Here is a 20,733-nt window from a genome sequence, read left to right on the forward strand (position 1 = left end):
CCTCCCATTGGTCCGCGGGGGCGCGGGGGCGGGGCAGGCGCGCGCCCGCCCGCCCGCCCGCCGCAGTCCCGCAGTGCCGCCGCCGCGCCGGGGCTCGCGCGCGCCACAACCGCCGCAGCGGCCGCGCGGCTCCTCCCGGTGCGGGGCGACGCGGGAGCCGTGGGGCCGGGCCGGGCCGGGCGCAGCGCGGAGGTGACTCTGCTCGCCCGCAGCGGGGATGCTGCTGCTGCTGCGGCCGCCGCCGCCGCCGCTGCTAGTACGGGGACTGCAGGCGGGAGAGCGGGTGGCCGCGGCGCCCGGCGGCATGTGAGCAGCGACGGGAGCGTTCCCCGACCCCCGCGGCAGCGCTAAGGGGCCCCTCCCTCCGGCGGCGGTTCTGCCCGCCCGGAGGCGCAGCGCGGAGGCGGGCGGGCATCGCCGCTCCAGCCGCCCGCGAGGAGACAGCAGGACCGGCCACAAAGCTCTGCCGCCCGCCGTCCTCCGCACGCCGCGGCGCTGCCCCTGCCAGCCCCGCTCCCGGGGAGGGAGAGCGGGGGCTCCCCTCGCCCCCTCGTCACCTTCTCGCCGCCCGATCCATGGGAGCAGCGGGCCGCCTCCCCCTAGGAAGCGCCGCCGCGGCTCGCCGGGACTGAGCGGAGCGGCCGGCGGCCGGCGCGGCGGGAGGATGCCACTGCTGCGGAAGGCGCTGCGCGTCTCCAACCGCTCCATGCTCGCCTTCATCTTCTTCTTCTCATTTTCCTCGTCCTGCCTCTACTTCATCTATGTGGCCCCCGGGATCGGTGAGTCCGGAGCCGCCCCCTCGGGGAGCGGGGATGAGGGCGGTGGTGGGGGGCGCGCCCGCCTCCCCCGGGCTGTCACCGCGGCGGGGAGGGCACGGGCGGCGCCGGGCTCGGGGCGGCTCGGCTGTCGGAAAGGGATCCCGCCCGCCCGGGAAGGGTCGAGGCGGCCGGCGGGGGCGGTGGTAACGTGCGCGGATCCCGCATCTTTGTTCTGTTGCTTTCAAACGCTCTAGAAGGTTCATCTGCCATCGCGAGGTAGGTGGATGCTGCCCTTGCTTCTCCGGCTGGCAAAGAGGCACCAAAGCGGCTCGGCGTTTCGTCGTGTTACAGCGGTATGAATTGGGAAAGAACTGCAAAACTGCTGGAGTCACTTAAATGTATTAATCTTTCCGATTGTAGTAACTGCATTAATAATAAAGCCCGTGTGAACAAAAATGAAGAACCAGTTTGAATGTTTGTTTTTTACTTCTGTTTTTGGGATCTCTCTCTCTTCACAGGTTTTACAGTTTGGTAACTCTTCCACTTCTGAAGGAACCACTTCAGAGGGAGACAAACCGTTGATTTAGAAGAAGCTTCATAAAATAACTGTGCAAGTTTGTTTCTAAAACAAACCAAAAGAATATGCTGGTTTCCTTAGTTCACTCTTCTGCTGTTACTGGGAGACCATCAGGCTTTTTCTCAGTGGATGATCCTTTTAGAACTGGTTAGCATTACCCCAGAGCTAAGGCCAGTTGTATCCTGTATGGTGCTCTATGGGATTTCCTTGTGTTAGGTGTCCCTTGATAAGGGAATGTTTTCCTTTTTTTCCCCAGGGAACATTGCCACATTTTTCTGCATATCTCCTTGCTTATTGCGTGTTACCTAAATACTTGCAAAATCATCTTTCTCTTCATCCTTAGTGCTTAAAACGTCTCTCTGCAGTCATTACTACAAAATGTCCACACTGATGTGACCACAGAATCATCAGGAATTGTTTCCTGTTGATTGTGTCTTTATGCTGTTTGGCTCCCTCTTGTTCACTATCTTCTGTTTAACTTGTAAACCCTTTCAAGGTGCAGTTGTTGCTTCTATACTTAAATAGTTCTATATATTTCACCTATCATTTTGTGGTTCTCCTTTACTTATGTTCCCTCTTACAATATTGACAAGTCTGGCAATTATTCTTCTAGTTCAAATAAATACAAAAAATATTAGGAATTATATAATATTTATAGGGTTAGAGTTCTGAACTTTGTCTGCTAGTGTTTTCCTGCTGAAAGGGATCTGAAGTAGTCTTCCAAGTGAGAATGTTGCTGATATCCACTTAGACATCTTAGGTCTTTGAGATGCTGGTGAAGGACACATATATAAAGTAGACTTTAATTGCAAGTAATTGATACATGATTTAAATAGCAGAGTGCAGTTTCTACATCTTTATAAGTAAAACTTATAATATCTTATGTAATGTATGCAGCTGTAGTTTTACTTTGTTACTTAAATCTTGCCAATGGGTACTTTCTTAGGAAGAACATTGCCTCACTAAGCAAGGCTTATACAGTACTTTGTTCAGAATCAGAGCCTTTAGTGATGAGACATTTAATTTCTGACTTCATCTTTCTGCTCAGCTATTGGGAATGACATATGTGTTCAGTTTCCTTTGTACCAGGAATGAAATGAAATCGACAGTATGTACCAAAAGTGTTCTTGAGGTAGGTTAATTAGATCTGATCAACCCTGAGGAAAAAAAGAATCGTATTCAAACTAGTCTCTCTTGCTGTCTCAGACACAAATACTTTAGTTGGCTCTTTCAAGATGTGGTTTAACAATGCAAAAATCTTGGGTAGTTACATGAGTTTGTGAGATTACAGCTCTTTCCAGCTACCGATCAATGCTTTGCTGCCCTAACTGTATCCAGTTGTGTTGTGAACTCATCCAGCTTAAGTCAAAACCCTGATAATGAACTTATTCCTTGTCTGTGGCACTTCTTAGGTCCGTCTTGAAATGCTGCTGTGCTGTGCTGGTCTGAAGAATCCTGGGGAAGAGAATATAGAAAATGGTGAAGGGCAGGAGGAAAGTTTTACATCTCAGCCTATGAGCCTGCAGATGTAATGCTGACTTCCCAGGAATTTGCTCCTTAAAATGTTACTGTTTGGAATGGAGAGAAAGAAAGTCAGATATTTTCTAAAAAACCAACAAGCTTCCTGGCAGTATAGTGAAAATATAAGCTGTAAGAACAGAAGATTTTCAAAGCACTTAGGAACACCCAAGTTTACAGGCAGATGATTCATCTAATAATCTTATGTAGTATGCTCATGGCATTTACATATCATGATAGAATAGAATATTTCACTGTGCTTGCACCTTTTTACTGAGTGTAATGAAATAGATGCATCTAAGTCAAGGCTGATTGTGTGTGTGGAGAGGAGGAAGGCTAAAGGTTGCTTATTGAAGCTCAGCCACCTTACCTATTAGCAGCTTTTCATTAAATATATTCTGCACCTAAGTCATAAATGGTTGGAATCTGTTGTAATTTATGTGTGCAGATGTTTTACTGAAGATATTTTAGTTAACCAGAACATTTTGTTCCTCAACAAGCTACAAGGCACAATGTCAGAGAGGAAGAAAATTCTAATTGTGTTGAAGGGAACTGGAGCTCCTCCATGGTTGGTTTCTCTTTGTGGTAGTCAGAGGAACTGAAAAGAGAGGGAGAAGTTGGAGTCCCAAATATTTTATGGAGCAGCAGTGTACTGGAAGGTGGGAGAGGAAAAATGAGTGAGTAATGCAGCAGAATGGTTTTGTGAGATGTGAAAGTCAATTGAAATTTTGAATTCTTATGGGCTAATGAAGTGAGAGTCCCCCCTAGCAAGCAATTAATGGCTTATCAAAGGGAAAAGGCATCTGCATATGTAAGCCCTTATCACTGCAAGGGTTCTCAAAGAGGTCACTATGACATTCATTCTGTTCCTCAAACTATTTAGAAAATAAAGTTACTGCTTTTTTTTTTTTTTTTTAATGAAACTGCAAATTTTGTAACAAATAGAGTTTAGGTCAACTTCAAGTATTGACAATTTGTTTAGAGGAAAGAAATCTTAATTACTTATTTTAAGGTATATAATTATTTGTCTAATTTTTAAAAGTTTTAATTTGCACCATAATTACAGATATTGCCATATTACCATATTACAGATATTGCCAATTATTACCATAATTACATATGTTTTTGTTGTTTTGTTTGTTTTTTGAAGAGACCTCTCGGAATGTTAGTTCTTTGGGAAATAGAAGCTTTTATTATTCCATGTATTTCAGAATATGTGGGGAGGAAAACCACATTTTCATGTTTTCAGACATGGTTCTGTGTTTTGAGATGAAGACATATAGTACTGCAAATAATATAAAAAACTATAGGGTTTAAATGTTTGAGAAGTATTCATACACTATATTGGGATTGTTCATGTGCCTGCTTTTCCCTTTTCTGTAAGCACAGATTGGATTATGTAGAGGTGATTACAACTCTACCTCAGCACCCTGGTAGTTTTTGATAGTCAGAGGAGCTGAAACACAAGAGCAGATTGATTTCTAGCTATTAATTAGAGAAGACAACTATTTTTGCAATTTTAATTTTTCCTATTTAATTCAGTGGATGTTTCAGAGGAAAAACCTTAATGGATAGGATGGTAAGTAAAAATGGTCAAACACATTTCAAATATTTAAAATTTAAAAGTTTGATTTAAATGTTTAATGACACTTCTGTGTGATAGTCTCAAGTATTCAATGAAAGCAGATAAGAGGTGCTGCTTCTCCAGAATGACCACTTTTATGACAGTACTTCATTTTGTTCTCCTCTGGTAAAAGCAGAAACTGAAATTTTTATCTTGAATTTATAGCCTGTGATTCTGAAACTTCACTGAAAGTTGCAAATATTCATGTATTAGTTAAAAGCTGAAGAAGCTAGCCAAGAGCAGGAATATTTGGCACAAACATGGGGATTTTTTCAGTGTTATAGATAAAAGTAGTAATAAAAGGGACTCAAATAATCTATGTCTGGTCCTGACAGCTATCCTGAACCCATATGTAGGTTCGAGTTTACATCATGGAAAGGATCCAAAGATTAGGAGAATAAGACAAATTAACAAGGCAGTAGTGATCAAGGGAGAGCGTTTGCTGGTCTAATTTCACTGCCAAACCAATCTGAGTATTGCAGGAGAAAATTTTTTTCTTGTTTTCCTGTTTTTCCCATTTTTTCAGCATTATAACTGAAATTACATTGGACGACATAACGGATCTCAGAAAATCATCTCTTATTCATCCCTAGGTTATTCCTTTCTGTCTTGTTGCAGCAGAGAACCTTTGCCAGACTGGGAGGAAGAATATCTTAGAGCTCTCCGTATTGTAGTCAATTGCAGTCTAGTTTTTCAGCTAGAGAGTGCTTGAATACTGGAACAGGCTCTCCAGGGAAGAGGTCACAGCATCGGGCCTGACAGAATTCAAGAAGTGTTTGGATAACATTCTCAGGCACATGGTGACGTTCTTAGAGGGTCCTGTGCAGGGTCAGTAGTTGCACTCGATGATCCTGATGGATCCTTTCCAACTCAGCTTATTCTGTGACTCTAGCTTGTCTGCCTTGGATGTAATGACCTATGCAGTTCAAGTAAGAACTGGTTATGAAACAGTGCAGTGATCAAAGAAGATGCAGTCTGCTTTGACATCAGTAACTAAGAATCCTGAAGGGTGAAATGAGTTTGAAGAGGAAACAACAGCTAATGTTTTCTCTCTTGTGGTCTTCTGCTTCTTGCTACTTTTTTAACTTTTTGTCAGTCGTAACCAAAAGGTGGCTGTGCAACCTGCATGGAACTTGGAATCATCTCTATTGGTTTTAGCTCACAATTTTATGTAGATCTGTTTTTTGTTCTGTTACTAGTTTTCCTAATAGGAAGAATGATATCACTCCTTTTTGAACTTGTGCAGAAATAGAGAAGAGTGCTGAAAATGCGATCAGCAAGATAAATGCTTATCATTGCTTTCAGGAGGCCATAAATATGGGCACAACCTTTGTGCTGGTATTCTTTGTTCCTGGCATCTGTGGTAGTTGTGGCATTTCTAAAGACTTACCATTTGATTACAGAATAATTTAGATTGGCAGGGGCACTTGGAAGTCACTTGATCCAACCTCCTGCTGAAAGCAGATCCTACTGGATCGAGTTGCTCAGGGTCGTGTCCACTTGAGTTTTGAATAAATCCAGGGATGAAGATTTTGCTGTTTCTCTGAGAAATCTGTTCCAGTGTCAGACAACTGTGACAAAATTGTAAAATGTAAGCATAATATCCCACCTTATGTTCATCGCCTTGTGTCTTTTCACTGAGTACTTTCAAGTGTTCAATTTAGTCTTTGTACAAGAGTGCTATATTGCTGTAGACAGCAAAAAAAAAAGCATCCTCCTCTTAGCCATTTCTATTTAAGACTGAATAAACTCATTAATTTTAGTTTCTGCTTGTACATAATATGCTCAATTTTGGAAGGTTTCCTCTGGGCTTGTTCTGGTATTAATGTTTGGCTCTTACTGGGATGCCCAAACTGGGCATGGTACCTCAAATATGATTTCACAAGCTGCTGAAGAGACAACAGTTGCTTGTATGGAAGTGCTGGTTATGCTGTTACCAGTACAGGGCAGGATCCTGTTGACTGTGTTTGCCACAATGATAGGTGGCCGGTAATACCTTGTCTGAGGGTGTTGTAATAGAGCCTGTGTATAGGTTTACTGCAGCTCGAGGGCTGCAGTGAAATAGGACTAATACAACTTGCTTGTTTCTCATGCTGTGTGGAAGTATCTGAAAAAAGGCTGATGAGTTTGCAGGGTGTGGTAGATGCTCATGTTTGTATTTTTCTTTCCCTGTTGTTGTCTTCTTTTATTTCTTTCTAGGGAATTATTCTCATGGGTCTCTTACAAGTTTCTTGAGTAAATGAAACTTGTCTGTTCCATTGTTTCATAATTTCTGCAGGGAAATGCCTGTACTACAGAACTGGTTGTTGTTTGGGAGCTACTTTCAGCTATATTCCATTATTAAAGTTCACCTGTTATTAAAGGCTTCATTTGGAGCAGGAGTACTTTCATTAACTGCAGAGGTCTTCTTGCGTGCATTGTGGTTTTTCATGTCACTTCTACAAATTATCATCAAATCCTTTACCAATGAAATTGTAGTTTACTTTCTGATTAATAGGGACTTTCCTTTTTCTCTTGTGCAAAGGGGAAATGGAGGTTTAAACACTCTGCTTGATCTCTGATTTCCAGTGATCTGACGTTCTTCAGCATTCTGACTAAGCGCTTGAGCTCCTTGAACCTACTGAACTTGGGCATTATCGTGGGTATGTTTTCTGCCTTGCTCTGGGAGGTGCAAAGACTTTTCCATTATGCTGGCCCAGCACAGTCATTCCTAGCACCTGATGCTGAATCAGTTATTGTAGTCCTGTCATTCATGACTGTCTTTCACTTTTACCAACAGATTAACTTTGACTAAACATGAATATTTATTTCTGAATCAGTTGTTCTGCATTTTTATTTTATAGTTGTCCTAAAGCCCTTAGGTATTACTTGTTTTTAGTCAGGGAACTTGCCTACATAAGATTTCAATCAGTATTCATTTTGTGATGTTGTTCTTAGTCAGAAAACAGAAAAAACCCAGGTACTTATGGTGTGCAGCTATCTTCACAAGCACAAAGTAATTATGAGACTTCATGTGAAGTGAGTTTTCACTTAAGCCAGCCAGTTATTTGAATGCATTATTCTCATGGGTTGTGAAAGAGAAATTGCATACCCTGGGGACATTTATCTGAACTGTGATGCCTTACTGACAGGGCCAAAGCTTAAACCATTTCCACATCTATCTGTGGTGAAAGACAGTTTATCTGCTGGCTTTTGATTAATAAGACTATTTCTACAAGTGAGTATTTTTGCTTGCTTTTCTATAGCTCTTACTCTTAGGTAATCTTTTGTATTCAAATTGTGCAATCATATTATGGGGAGCAGCATGAAATGATTATGCTTTGTGTGGGATCCAGTGCTAGATTCTTGTGAGCACAGTGCAAAGATTGGTTTCAGGACTTTTGTATTTTTCAGACAAAATATAAAAGATGCTTTTTTGCAAGGTGTTGCCAATGGCCAGTTCACTTTCTCAGATTTGTGCCTGTCCTTTACCTTCAGTTCAATGTGCATTTATAGACTTATTCTACAGCTTACTGTATAATCAACTAATAGCCTGAGAGGATAGAATAGTATCAAATAGTTTAGGCATTTTATTGAACATTGTATCCTTTATCATGCTTAAAACTACTGCTAGGGAAAGAAATTTTGATTTAATTTTTTCACTGTAAATGGAGATCCCCTCATATACTGTCTCCCAATAAACAGTGAACTGACATTTATCCAATTCCTCAGACTTGCAGTCAGAGGACTCATCCATTTGCCATATCCATTGTTGCAGTGAGTATACAGAGGTTGTCTGAAGTATTAAAAAACCAGTTTTGAAGCTACTCAGTTGCAGCTGACAAAGATTTGTCCATCTGCACTGTTTGAATGATCACTGTAAGCCGCCAGAAACACTGGTAGCTTTTGGTTTTTTCAACACATTGAGGTGATTTATGTCTTTCTAAGATCTTTTTCTTATAAGAAGGTATACATATACAGCCTCAAATGCAGTCTCACTATCCCTGTGAAATTAGATTGGATTTATTATTATTTTGCAAATAGTGCAAAACCTCTATTGAATATTAAAAAACAAATAAAATAAAGAATATATTTCAAGGCATACAGTTTTTTCTTTTTTTTAATGCTATTGTATCTGCTTTAAAAACAACTTCTGATTAACAACAAATCTGTTAAAATAAATACAATGCTAAGGAAATTGAACACTTGTAATAGTATTTATTGATGTTTGTTGTAGACTTTTGAATAGGAACCAGTTTACAGCAGTCTTACCTTACTTGAGGTATTGTCCTTCACAGCTAAATTGTTTAGTGGATCAGTTTCACAGACTAAAGTAATTATCCTGCAGAAAATATTCTAGCTCCTAGAATTGTAACTGTGATAGTTCAGAAGCAATTTCAACTGACTTCTATTTACTGTATATTTAGATTAATGATAGAATTTAATCTTTAACACTTCTGTGTTAATTTGCCATGCATGAACACTGCCCATAACATATTTCTAATTCTAGTATTGTGGAGAACAATATCACATAACCTTGAGATAAGACAAGATCCATGTGGGATTGTTCTAGAAATGCCCCCATAAGATGATTCGTCATTTACAATTACTAGTGGAGAACTTTCTGTTAACCTGTTTGAATCCATACCAATTTTTATGCAATATGTTGAATGTGCTTTTCAGAAGTCCTGTGAAAACAGGTGTTGACTAGCAGATGAGTAACTTCAGGGGCAACGGTCATTTGTCAAGACCTATTCTCTGTAAAGCCGTGTTTACTGCATTTGAATCTTGCAGAATCCATGGGTTGTCAATGAAATATTTCCTATCTGAGTTTTTCAGCAATTTTTTTCCCTGGAAAGATAAGTATATAATGTTGCTATAACTGCTCTGATGATAGATCATCTTATTTTTTTTAAGGTCTGGGCATGTTAATTTTTTACTAATTGCCTTGAAAATATTCTTGACATAATGCTTTTTTCCATGTTTTTGGGTTTGTTTGGCCTTGGTTTTCTGGTTTTGCTTTGGCAGAATAAAAGGTGCATTTTAAAATCAAATTTGTGACCTCCAAGTTTATTCACCTTTTGTTCACCACTTAAAAATAATTTTCGGTAATAATTAAGACTTTTCTATGTTTTTGAAGTAATCACATTTCTAACTTTCTAGTCCTGTTCAGAATGTCAGTCATTGATCCAGTTTCAACTTCACTTGTCCTGTTGCATATTTTACTACATTGATTTCTTCTAAGTGTGTGGCATATTTTTTTGGCTTTGCTTTGGTGTACAAGCACATAAAATCATTAATAACTAGTGAGCTATAAAAATTTGAGACAAAAAATGATTCATCTGATACTTTTAATATGTCCTCTGAAATACAGGATGATCCCTTTAATGCCCTAATGCGTGTTATCAGAATGAGTTTTAAATAATGCCCTAAAACCAGGACTTTTGATTACTGACATGTGGCTGTGTGTTCATGATTGCTGATGCAGATCTGGATCAATTGATAGGAAAACTTCATCTGAATTAATTATGAGCTCTGAGCTCACACTTGCAGTTTCTTGAGATGGACCACTGAGTATAGTATTGATTCCAAGATGTACTATATGTGTATGTTGTTTTATATTCCTCATTGCACTTTCCATCTGATTAACCTGTAAACTGTGTGACAGCCTGGATTCTATGTTTCTGGAGCCAGAAATTCTCTTTCTTACTTATTATGAACCATGCACAGTGAAATAAGAAGACTATGAGTAAAATTACTTCTAGGTGGTTACATTGTTAGATATTTTCTTTGGTTATGTGTGAAATTTTGCCTTCCCAGTTTGTGCTTTGCCTTGCACTATGACAGCGATGGTTGGTACAAATACAGAAAGACAAAAGCAGACAAAAAAATCACAGATTAGCTGAGGTTGGAAGGGATCTCTGGAGATTATCTAGTCCAACCTTCCTACTGAACAGGTGCCACCTGGAGCCAGTTGCTCAGGACTGTGTCCAGAAGGCTTTAGAATATTTCTAAGGATATTCTCCACAACCACTGTGAGCAATTTGTGCCAGTGCTCCATCCCTGTCACAGTATAGGAATGCTTCCTGGTGTTCAGGTGGAACATCCTGTGTTTCAGTTTGTGCCCACTGCCTCTGGTTCTGTCCCTGAGCACCACTGAAAAGTGGCTGGCTCTGTCCCTTTTTGCACCTTCCCTTCATATACATTGTGTACATATACATCTGCCTTTTGTACACATTAATGTGACCCCCTGAGCTTACTCTTTTGGGCTCAACAATCCCTGCTCTCTCAGCCGTTCCTCATAGGAGTAATGCTTCAGTCCCTTTGTCTTCTTCATGGCCTAGTGTTGGATGTTCTCCAGGTTGTCCATGTTCTCTGTTCCACTGTGGATCTCAGAACTGGACAGTACACCAGGTGTGGCTTGAACAGAGCTGAGTGAAGGCTGTGAAGGATCACCTTGACCTGCTGGCAGCATTCTTCCTAATGCATCCTAGGATTCTGTAGGCCTTCTTTGCAGGACATTGCTGGCTCGTGTTCCACTTGATGTCCATCACGACCTCCAACAAGCCTCTTCTGTCAAGTTGCTTTCCAGTTGGATGCCCCTAAGCATATTTCGGCATCTGGGGTTGTTCCTCCCCAGATGCAGAAATTTGCACTGTTCCTTGTGAACTTCATGAAGTTCATGTCAGCACATTTCTCCAGCCTGCTGAGGTACCTCTGGATGGCAGCATTGCCCTTTGGCATATCAGCTACTTACCCCATTTTTGTGTCATAAATAAACTTTGTGAGGTTACGTTCTGCCTGTCATCCAGATAATTAATGAAGGTGTTAAACAGGAATGAACCTGGTATTGACCCCTGGGCTACATCACTGGTCACTGACCTCACCCTTTGGGCTTGGTCAGTCAGCTTTTGATCCAGCTCACCATTTGCTTAGCCAGCCTGTACATCAACAGTTTTTCTATGAAAGTCTTATGGGATACATTGTGAAAGGCCTTACTGAAATCCTGGTAGACAATGTCCCCTGTTCTTTCCTCATCTATCTTTCATCCGAGAAGGTTAGCCAGTTGGTTGACTGTTTGTGATGATTTTCTTTTCATTTATGCACCTGAAGAATGGTTTTCATCACCTTCCCTGAGATCAAGCTGAGGCTGATCGGCCTGTACTTCCCTGGGTCTTCCTTCTTGAAGATAGTAGTGACGTTTGCTTTCCTCTAGTCCTCAGGCACTTCTTCCACTCATCATGATCGAGCAAAGATGGTTAGGAGTGGCTGTGCAATGACATCTGCTATCTCCCGTAGCACTTGATACATCCCATAAGGGCCCACAGACTTAACCTGTGCCTGTTTGATTAAGTCTTCCACCAAGGGCAAGAGTACAACTTCCTTGCTCCAGACTGGTCTCAGGGAGTTGGACTTTCTGAAGACTGGTCTTGTTAATAAAGACTGAGAAAAGGTGACATTCAGTATTGCAGACTTATCTCCGTGTGTCTTTCTCATTGAGCAGTGGGTTCATGTTATCCTGAGTTTTCTTCTTGGCACCTTTGTACTTCAGGAAATGCTTCCTGTTGTCTTTGACATCCCTGGCCAGACTCAGTTCCATTTGGGCTTTAAATTTCCTAACTGCATCCCTGGATGCTCAGGTATTTTTTCTGTATTCCTCCTGCATTCCCTGTGGTTGCTTCCTCCTACTTTATTATTTTTGCATTTGATTTTTTTCACAGGAGGTCCTTGTTCATCCATGCAGGCCTCCTGGCATTTTACCTGTTTCAATACTTGTTGAGATGGAGCTCTCGTAAGATTGAAGGTTGAATTGAAGATTATCCCTGAATATTACCCAGCTTTCTTACCCCTACCTTCACTTGAGGGCTTTATCCCATGGGACTCCACCACACAGATACTTGAAGAAGCCAAAGTCTGCTCTCTTGAAGTCCAGGGTTGTGAGCTTTCTTTTACATCTTCCTGCCCCGTGGATCCTCAACTCCACCATCTCAGGATCTCTGCAGCTAAGTCTGCCTTTGATCTTCATATCCCCAGTGAACCCCTCCTCCTTGGTTAGTATGAGATTCTGCAGATCACTTCCCCTCATTGACTCTGGCACTTGTGGCAGGAAGTTACCATCAGGGCACACCAGGAACCTTCTGGAGTTTTATCTGGCTGCCTTCGGCAGTCAGTCATCCCCCACCCCACTGGAAGAAAAGCTGTGTTTCTCTGTTGCTGTTTTGGCCTGTTGAATACTTTGTTGCTGTTGCTGCTGGTTGATGTGATGCGTTAACTGCACTCTTTGTCACAGGTCTTTGCCAACAAGCCTGTGCCAGTAGATGAGATTTATTTTTAGGACTAAATTAATATCTTTGATTTTTGCCTGATGTGTTAGCTTCTGACTTAATTATTTGGCTGCTCAAGCATCTGCTGCTACCTAAGCAGCTGCTGAATGATAGTGGAATAAACTGACCAGATCTGTATTCCTTGTAACTGTGATTGTGCTGGAGAACCAGGTAGTGGGGGAAAAGACTGCCCAGAAAGGAGAATGTTTTATTCCTGATGTGTTTGTGTAGAGTTGGATAGTGAGTTGACAAGCAGCTCAGCAAGAAAGAGGAGGTAGACTACAGGAATTACTTGATAAAAACATGGCAAGGTTGGATCTTCCTGGCAGCAAGAGCAGCTCTTGCATACTTAAGCCAAGATGGCAGCAGATTTTACTTGGTTGCGTTTTTTTCAATTATGTCTTTTCATGATGTATTTTTGAGACAAATGCCTTTTCTAACTTTCACAAAGGTCTTGTGTGTTTGTTCGAATTTTCTCATCTGTGTCAGAAGGGGTAAGTACTTCACTAAAGGGAAGATGTAGGTGCTTTTGCAGAAAATCTTGTTTTTCCAAGGTTTATGTCTACATTATCTGGACTGCAAAAATATTTCCCATAAAAAATTGAGAACTTTCGCATGCCTCTTGGTTTTGTTGTGGACTTGTTTGAAAATTCTTACTCTCAGTTCTTTACTATATCAGCTTACTATGATTTTTGCCCTTCTTATTGTTTCCTCCATTTCACTTCAGGGGAGTGAGCAAGCAACTGGGTGGGGACTTAGCTGTTAGCCACATCAACCTACCACACTTGGTTTATGTGAATTGAGGTTATCCTTCTATAAACCTGCTGAAAGCTGTATAAACCTCCTGCAGAGTTAAAAATTCAAGTGTCTTTAGCTTTTGGTATCACATTAAAAAGAAGAATAAAGCACACAGTCTTCCAGAGATTAGCTCTGAAATCAGTATTTACTAACAGATTTATATTAAAAAACCCACTTTATTTTATTGCTGGAATAGGAAGATATTGAAGAGAAGAGCTGTAGCTTTGGGAGAAAAAAAACCTTATTTGGGGGAAAAGACGATACCAATTTAAAATATATTAAAGTTTGAAGAAATAAACTTTTTGTTAGTTAAGAATTTTTGTCCTATTTGCAAGGCAAATATACACATGGTTTTACTTTTAGGAAAACCTTGAACTTTGAAATTGTTTGTTTGAGGGTAAATAATTGTTCTTGGAGCAACAGATCAAATTGCCTTTATTTTGATTCCAATAAGAGAAGGTTTCTTGAGTAGGTAACTTCATATATGAATTCACAAATTGTACAGATTCCTTGAAATGCTTAGTAAAGGCACCCTAAAAATCCCAGTATCTGAATGAAAAACTACAAATGGAATGAAACAATTAGAACCACGGTGTGTTACTTTATATGAATTTGGTTAAAATTTTGAGAAGTTTTTGTGTAATTTTTGTGTAAGGAAATCTGAATGTTATCTGTTGTCTTGAATCCTGGTAAGAATCTTTCTTCTGGGATTTCCTACCTGTTGACAGGCCAAGGTTGTACCTTTTTTGTTTTGTTTTGCTTCTGTTTTGGTGGCCAGAAAGTGTTGAGACAACTTCAGGATTGTAGCAGCTAAGTAACTTTTACACTTATGTAAACTCTTGTTAACACAAGCAGCTAGTCATGCTGGCCAAGGGTTTGAGAATTACATGCCATGCATGGCACCTGGCATCTTCAGAGCCTCTCTTTTAGCTGTCAATATTCCTTGTTTTAATAAGGAGTTCTTTGAAAACCAGGACAACCCCCCATTCATTTATTTAAAAATGGAGACATTATTGTAGGACTTTGAAATACTATTCCTTGAAAGATTATGCTGGTGTGTTTATCTCTGTAGGTTTTGGTAGTGTTGTTTGCTATTGTGGTGGAATTAATCACTGTGTTTTCTTCTGGAAATGCCCCCAGTCCCTTATACACAGCTCTCTGTAGCTCTGTACTCTCTGTGTCAGGCTATAAGAAGTTATTGGTTGATCTGGAGTTAGTTGTGACATGCCACTGGTGCTGGGTCATCTGATGGAGTTCCTCTGATAATTTTCTAACTTCTCTTTAATCTCTTTGCTTGTTTTTCATCTCTGGTATGTTTAGTTCTTCCCCCCAAAGATGCAGAGCATTTTTTTTTTTTTGTTGTTAGTAGTTACAGGGAGCCAAATATCCCCCAGACAACTGGGTGCTTAATGTGGGTGAAGTGACAGATGATCCCTTTGACCCTCTTTGCTGCCTTCTGTAAAGGAATTTGTCCTTCCCTTTGCAATATTTTTTTAGCTCTTTGAGTCCTCGGTAGACATTTGCTCACTCAGATATAAATGCAGCTTCAATTCTACCTTACTAATGTCTGTTGAATACAAAGAAATGTCTTGAGATCATATTTGGGGCTTTGGGTGCATGATTGAGACAGAGAACTATTTCATGCTGCTGTTGTTCGTGAGTCACTTAATTACTCAGAATGTTGATTTACTCACCCTTGATGCCTATAATAAATATTTCATGTATAATTATAAAACATTACTACTTTGAGATTGGCAGAGATTTGTAAAAGTTGTATAACAAAGCAGCTGTTTGGAGTGAATGAATAACAGTACATTTTGTCTGGAAGTTATGTTAACCAGTGCGTTAAAAAGGGACCATTATGTGGGTCTAAAAGATTTTCTAGACTTTTTTTGTCCTATATTTCAGTGATGTTTTTGTAGCTCTATATATGAGACAGGTATCTACATATGAAATTGTTTTTATTGGTAAATTAAATTTTCTTGTCACTCTCAGTTGCTTTTTGTTAGTTAAAGAGAAATGAAAGTGTCATATAAAATGTCTATTAGTCCGTAGTTTTTGGGTTTGAATAGAGCCATGGTTATGAATCCATTTTATTCTTTTCTATTGTTGCTGCTAGGTTTCACTGTGTGGACCTTCATCTCAAAAAATTACTGTTCACTGACCATGGATTCAGACACAGTAAAAATGTTGAATGCATTGTAGATGTATGTTAGAATAATTTGGAAATACATTATTTTAATACAAATTCAAAATTGCTTTTTGTTTTATCAGCAAACACATATCTCTTTATGGTGCAAGCTCGTGGTATAATGTTGAGAGAAAATGTAAAAACAATAGGACACATGATAAGATTGTACACTAACAAAAATACTACACTGAATGGCACAGGTAAGAATATTTCTTATTTAGTTTTTAAAAGACTTTTTTTTTTTAATTTAAAAAAAAGCCAATCATTAATGACATAGCTTGATTATGAAAACTTAGACCCAAATCCTACTTCTCTGAAATTGGAGTCTAGGCCAAATAGTTAATACTTATCAGTTCACTTCAGTAGGAAGTATTTGTATTAGCTGTAACAATGATACTTGTATTTAATTATTATTTCTCTAGAGCAATAAAATGCTTTTTAAATCATGCTGCTAGAAATTTATTAACTAAAAATTAATGCTCTCACCTGCATGATATGTTACAATTTCAGTGGATAACATAGGTTTTTAAAAAAATCAATTCTTCTTTTTAAGATTATCCTGAAGGAAACAATTCTAGTGACTATGTTGCTCAAACAACAATGTATCTTCCAGAGAACTTCACCTACTCTCCTTACCAGCCTTGTCCAGAGAAGCTGCCTTACATGAGTAAGTTTTAAACTGACCTTAATGTTTATCTAGTAAATTAAATTGTATTTTAAACAAAACAGCTATTTTAATATAAAATATAATTGTAAGTATATAACAGAAATTAATGAATAAAGCACATCTAATAATGCACAATGATGCTTAGCAGAAGTTTGCCTGTTAACTAATGTGTTACTGAAGTTTTGGTCTCTATTAATCAACTTACTAATTTTAAATCAAATAATTGAATTACTGATTTGTAAGAGAGAAAATTGCACATAGTTTCTGAAGTCGTTTGTGATGCATTTCAGAATTCTAACCTCTTGTCTTTTAGACACCTGACTTAATCTGTGGACTGTCATTCAACATGAGCAAATAATTAAATATCTAATACAGAAGTTCAGATTCATATCATAGCCAAAAATGTTGCGGGCAGCTGAACTGAATTCTGATAAATTTTTCTTCAAAGAAAATGAGTGGATTTTATTACGATAATCTCGATTCCATTATAACTTTTTAAAATCTCAACTGATTTTATCTGTTGAAGAAAACAGAAACAGTGCATGTTACCTGTGTTTCTTTTCAATAATGTCAGATTCTAAGCTTTGTTTTATATTTTAAATATGCAGATATGGAGCCAAAAGTATAGATCAGTTGTTGTTGCTTATGAAACTAAATCATATAGAAAACTGTCTTAAGCCAGGTGGTAATTATCCCCATGGTGTGATAGTATCTTTATTTCCACCTCTTTCCCTCCACACATAGGGTTTGACTTTCAAAATCACATTTTTATGTATTATTGAACATCTAAACAAATAAAAGCAAATTATTTCAATAGTAAAATTTGTAGCTACTTTTGGAAACATAAAAAGTTCAACAAATGTGAAATCTGGATAATCAGAGAAACAAGATGTGTTGATTTTGCTGATTGAAAAATGCATATAAATTAGTATAAATTAGTATTTTTAATGTCACTTTCAAGGCATCTGGCAGTTGGAATTCCTTGTTGCTGCTCTCCTTTTACCATCTTTTTCTGTTGGTGGTTTTTTGGTTTTTTGGGGTTTTTTTTTGGTTTGTTGTTTGTTTTGGTTTTTTTTTTTTTTTTTGTTAGCAATTGCTCTGTATTTCTTCTATCCTGTTTAATTCAATAGAGAATAATAATTTTGATAGAAAATAATTCACTGGATAAGTTCCTTTTCAACAAAGGGACATGTGTTTCCCTTTTTGATTCTGTGTCTGCCATTTTAATAATCATCTCTCTTTCTAATTATAATCTAAATAAAACATCTCTGAGGATCTTTTAATTTAATGATATGTTGTATGAAGTGTGAGATAGCACCAGGAAAGAGAGTCTGGAATCGTGTATACTTTGACATGCTTAATTAGTCTAAGGTTATTATGGAAGTCAACATTTCTTCTTTGCATCACCTTTTCAAATTTATATCATGAAAGGGACATGGTAAAGTCATATTTAGTCCCAAGTACATATGCTCTTAAAATAGGAACAGCTATTGCCTTTTTTGTGTGACTCAGTACAACTGGTTGAGCAGTGCTGTTGTAATTGATAAGCAAAACACCTCTTCTTTGAGGTGGAAGCAGTGCAAGAATTTGTCTGTCATTTCCTTTGTATATAAATTGATAATCCCAACCTTTCTAGACAGCATAGTTTCTAAAGTTCTTGTCATTCTTGAATTTTTTGCACCATAGACTGCCTTTGATTTGATTTCTTTCTAAAGCATCATAACTGGCTTAAATCCTGGTTACAAAACAAGTTTGTTTTGGAAAACTTACCTTTTTTTTCATATAGCAGCAGTTAATACATTCCAGGATGAGATTTTCTATTTTTGTACAATTACATTGCATTGGCTCATATTAATATGCAATCCATTATAAACTGTAAAACTATCTTTCTGCATACTGCAGCATAGCCAGGTATTGCTTGTTTTGTTGTGCATGCTTCATTTTTTCCTTCAGTAACAAACCAACTTTTATTATTTTAAATGAATTTTACTTTATTGGTTTCTGTATCTATCTCATTTGTTGAATAATTTTTTCTGATTTCAAAATGTTTTTTGCTTTCTCAACTTTCTTATTTTGGGGGTTGTATAAATATGTTTTGTTGCAGGCTGCTGGACACTGATTGACTAGTGAATAAGAAGCACAGAGATGTTATTTACAGAGATGCTTTCTCCTGCCCCCCACCAGTGACAGGGGAAAAAATGCTGATTTCTATTCACTCATCTCCTGTGTGGTTTTGATAGTACCAATACTTCAGGTTTTACTATAGCTTCTTTTTAAACACTCTGGATGGAATTTCATCATGTCCCATGGAGTTAGAAGCACTTTTATCTAAAGGCTTTATCTAAATACTGTTCTACCATTTGATGTTTTTTTTCTAATTTAAACTCTGTAATCATCTGATCACATCTGAACTTTTCTCAGAATACTGAGGTATCTGAATCACATCATGTGCTATTTCCTTCCCTTTCTGGTGGAGTAATTGACCTTTATTTATCTTTATTTTCCTTTTCGATTCTGTATTTAAACTGAAAGGCTCTTGTTGCTTTTCTGTCTCTTGGTAGTTGAAATTGATTTTTTAAATTTAGTTTTTAATTTTTTTAAATTTATTTTGTACATGTTTATATACTAGTCCTTTGTTGATTGACCTTGATTCTATATTTCATAAGATTTATTTTTTGGATTATTGAAGAGTTTCAGACACAACCATTATGGTAATCTAAGCTTATTTTTAAATAATTATTTTTATTATTGTCTATCCATACAGGTTTTTTAGCAACTGCCAAGTTTCTTTTTTTCCTAAACAAATAAATATGGGTTTCTTTAAATCTTCTCTTGAAATAGCTCCATAGTGTACTGTTATTGATAATTTTTCACCTATGATTTTACATTAAAAAAAGTTACCTTCTTCATTTGCAAGTAGTACTATATTTAATCATATCCTAAACTAAAATAGCTCTTGCAGTATCTTCTTCCTTCTTCTGAAACCAATAATTATTCCTAGTATGTTCAAAAAAATGTCAGTGTTTTCAAAATACTAACTAGTCAATTTAGTGACATAAATAATCTGTTTGGTACAAATAGGATCTTTTGCATATGGACACATGAGAGAAAATGGGAGTGATTTTTGGGCTGACTTTAAACCATTCCTCACCAAGATACTTAACTTTGTAGACAAATAAGAATAAGAAGAATATTTTATGGTGTTTGTCAGAAAGTTCTTGCAAGATTTTTATGTGATGATTTAGAGTGTAGTAGTTGCTGAAGAAAAACTTGAGCTTCTGGTTAATGACTATTACATTAGTCTTCTCCCCAGATTGCCTTGATTCTTTCTATTGCTTTTGGGGGTATTTACTATGATCATTATTTCCAGTTTTGAACTTTTTATTCTTGCTTAAGCTAATGACTGACAACTTTCAGCTGTCAACTAATGTTAATATTTTCTCATAGTAAGTACTAACCTGATTTTTTTCAAATCATACTGTGGTCTTTATTCAATAACTTCATGAGTGTTACTCTTCTGCAAATGCTTTTCCCATTGGGGTCATTAGTTTTACCAATGGTAATTCTCAAATCCAGCCCACTGCTGTGAATTGGTTTGAAGCAAATAGTGGTGAATTAGTGGGTGAAGACTCTACATCAAATGTGCATATCATCTAAAATCTAAATTGAGGAAGTTTGTTGAGTGTAGTGATGATACATTTTCCTTTAATGTGGAAGTGGAGCAGGAAGGCACACAGAATTTGAGTAAAGGTTCAGTAGTGCAGAAGATGTATAATTGGTAACAGTGGCACTTGAAATGAAAGGCAAATTTTCTATAAGAGATGCAGAATTCAAATTACTTTGCTTGTTCTGTGTCCTTTGAAATGAGTATTTTGTTTATAGGTTTTATGGAAGGAATGTTTGTTTTTGGAAACACTAAAACTTCATTCTGTAAGAATTAAATATTAGGAATATAGCATAAATTGTTTCTTTTTTTCCTATAGGTAGTGTAACTACAAATTTCTGATGCCATTTGTCCATTATATTCTTTGTAGCATAAGGTCAATTTTCATAATTGGAATTAATATATAAGTTTTTTTTTCTCTCTTTAGGAGGCCTTATTGATGTTAATATGAGTGAAATTAGTTTTGATGAAATTCAGCGACTGTTTTCAAAAGATTTAGACATTAAACCAGGAGGACACTGGAAACCAAATGACTGTAAGCCACGGTGGAAGGTTAGATGCTGATTTTCTGTTTTATTTTTTCTTGTTGGTATATAAGAATAATTTACCATTGCAAGCACTCAGTCTTTGGTG

General features: G+C 38.1%; 1 protein-coding gene across 1 annotated transcript in view; it reads left to right on the forward strand.

Annotated features, from left to right (window-relative positions):
* The first annotated feature begins 268 nt into the window (after positions 1-268).
* Positions 269-20,733, forward strand: part of B4GALT6 (beta-1,4-galactosyltransferase 6) — a 30,063-nt gene continuing 9,598 nt past the window's right edge. The window contains exons 1-4 of the mRNA XM_068189939.1: positions 269-779; positions 15,853-15,969; positions 16,323-16,436; positions 20,528-20,652. Coding sequence (XP_068046040.1) covers positions 665-779; positions 15,853-15,969; positions 16,323-16,436; positions 20,528-20,652 — 471 coding nt within the window. The 5' untranslated portion in view covers positions 269-664. The remainder of the gene's footprint in view (positions 780-15,852; positions 15,970-16,322; positions 16,437-20,527; positions 20,653-20,733) is intronic.

This window comes from Anomalospiza imberbis, chromosome 1 (assembly GCF_031753505.1).
Source record: "Anomalospiza imberbis isolate Cuckoo-Finch-1a 21T00152 chromosome 1, ASM3175350v1, whole genome shotgun sequence".
NCBI lineage: Eukaryota > Metazoa > Chordata > Aves > Passeriformes > Viduidae > Anomalospiza > Anomalospiza imberbis.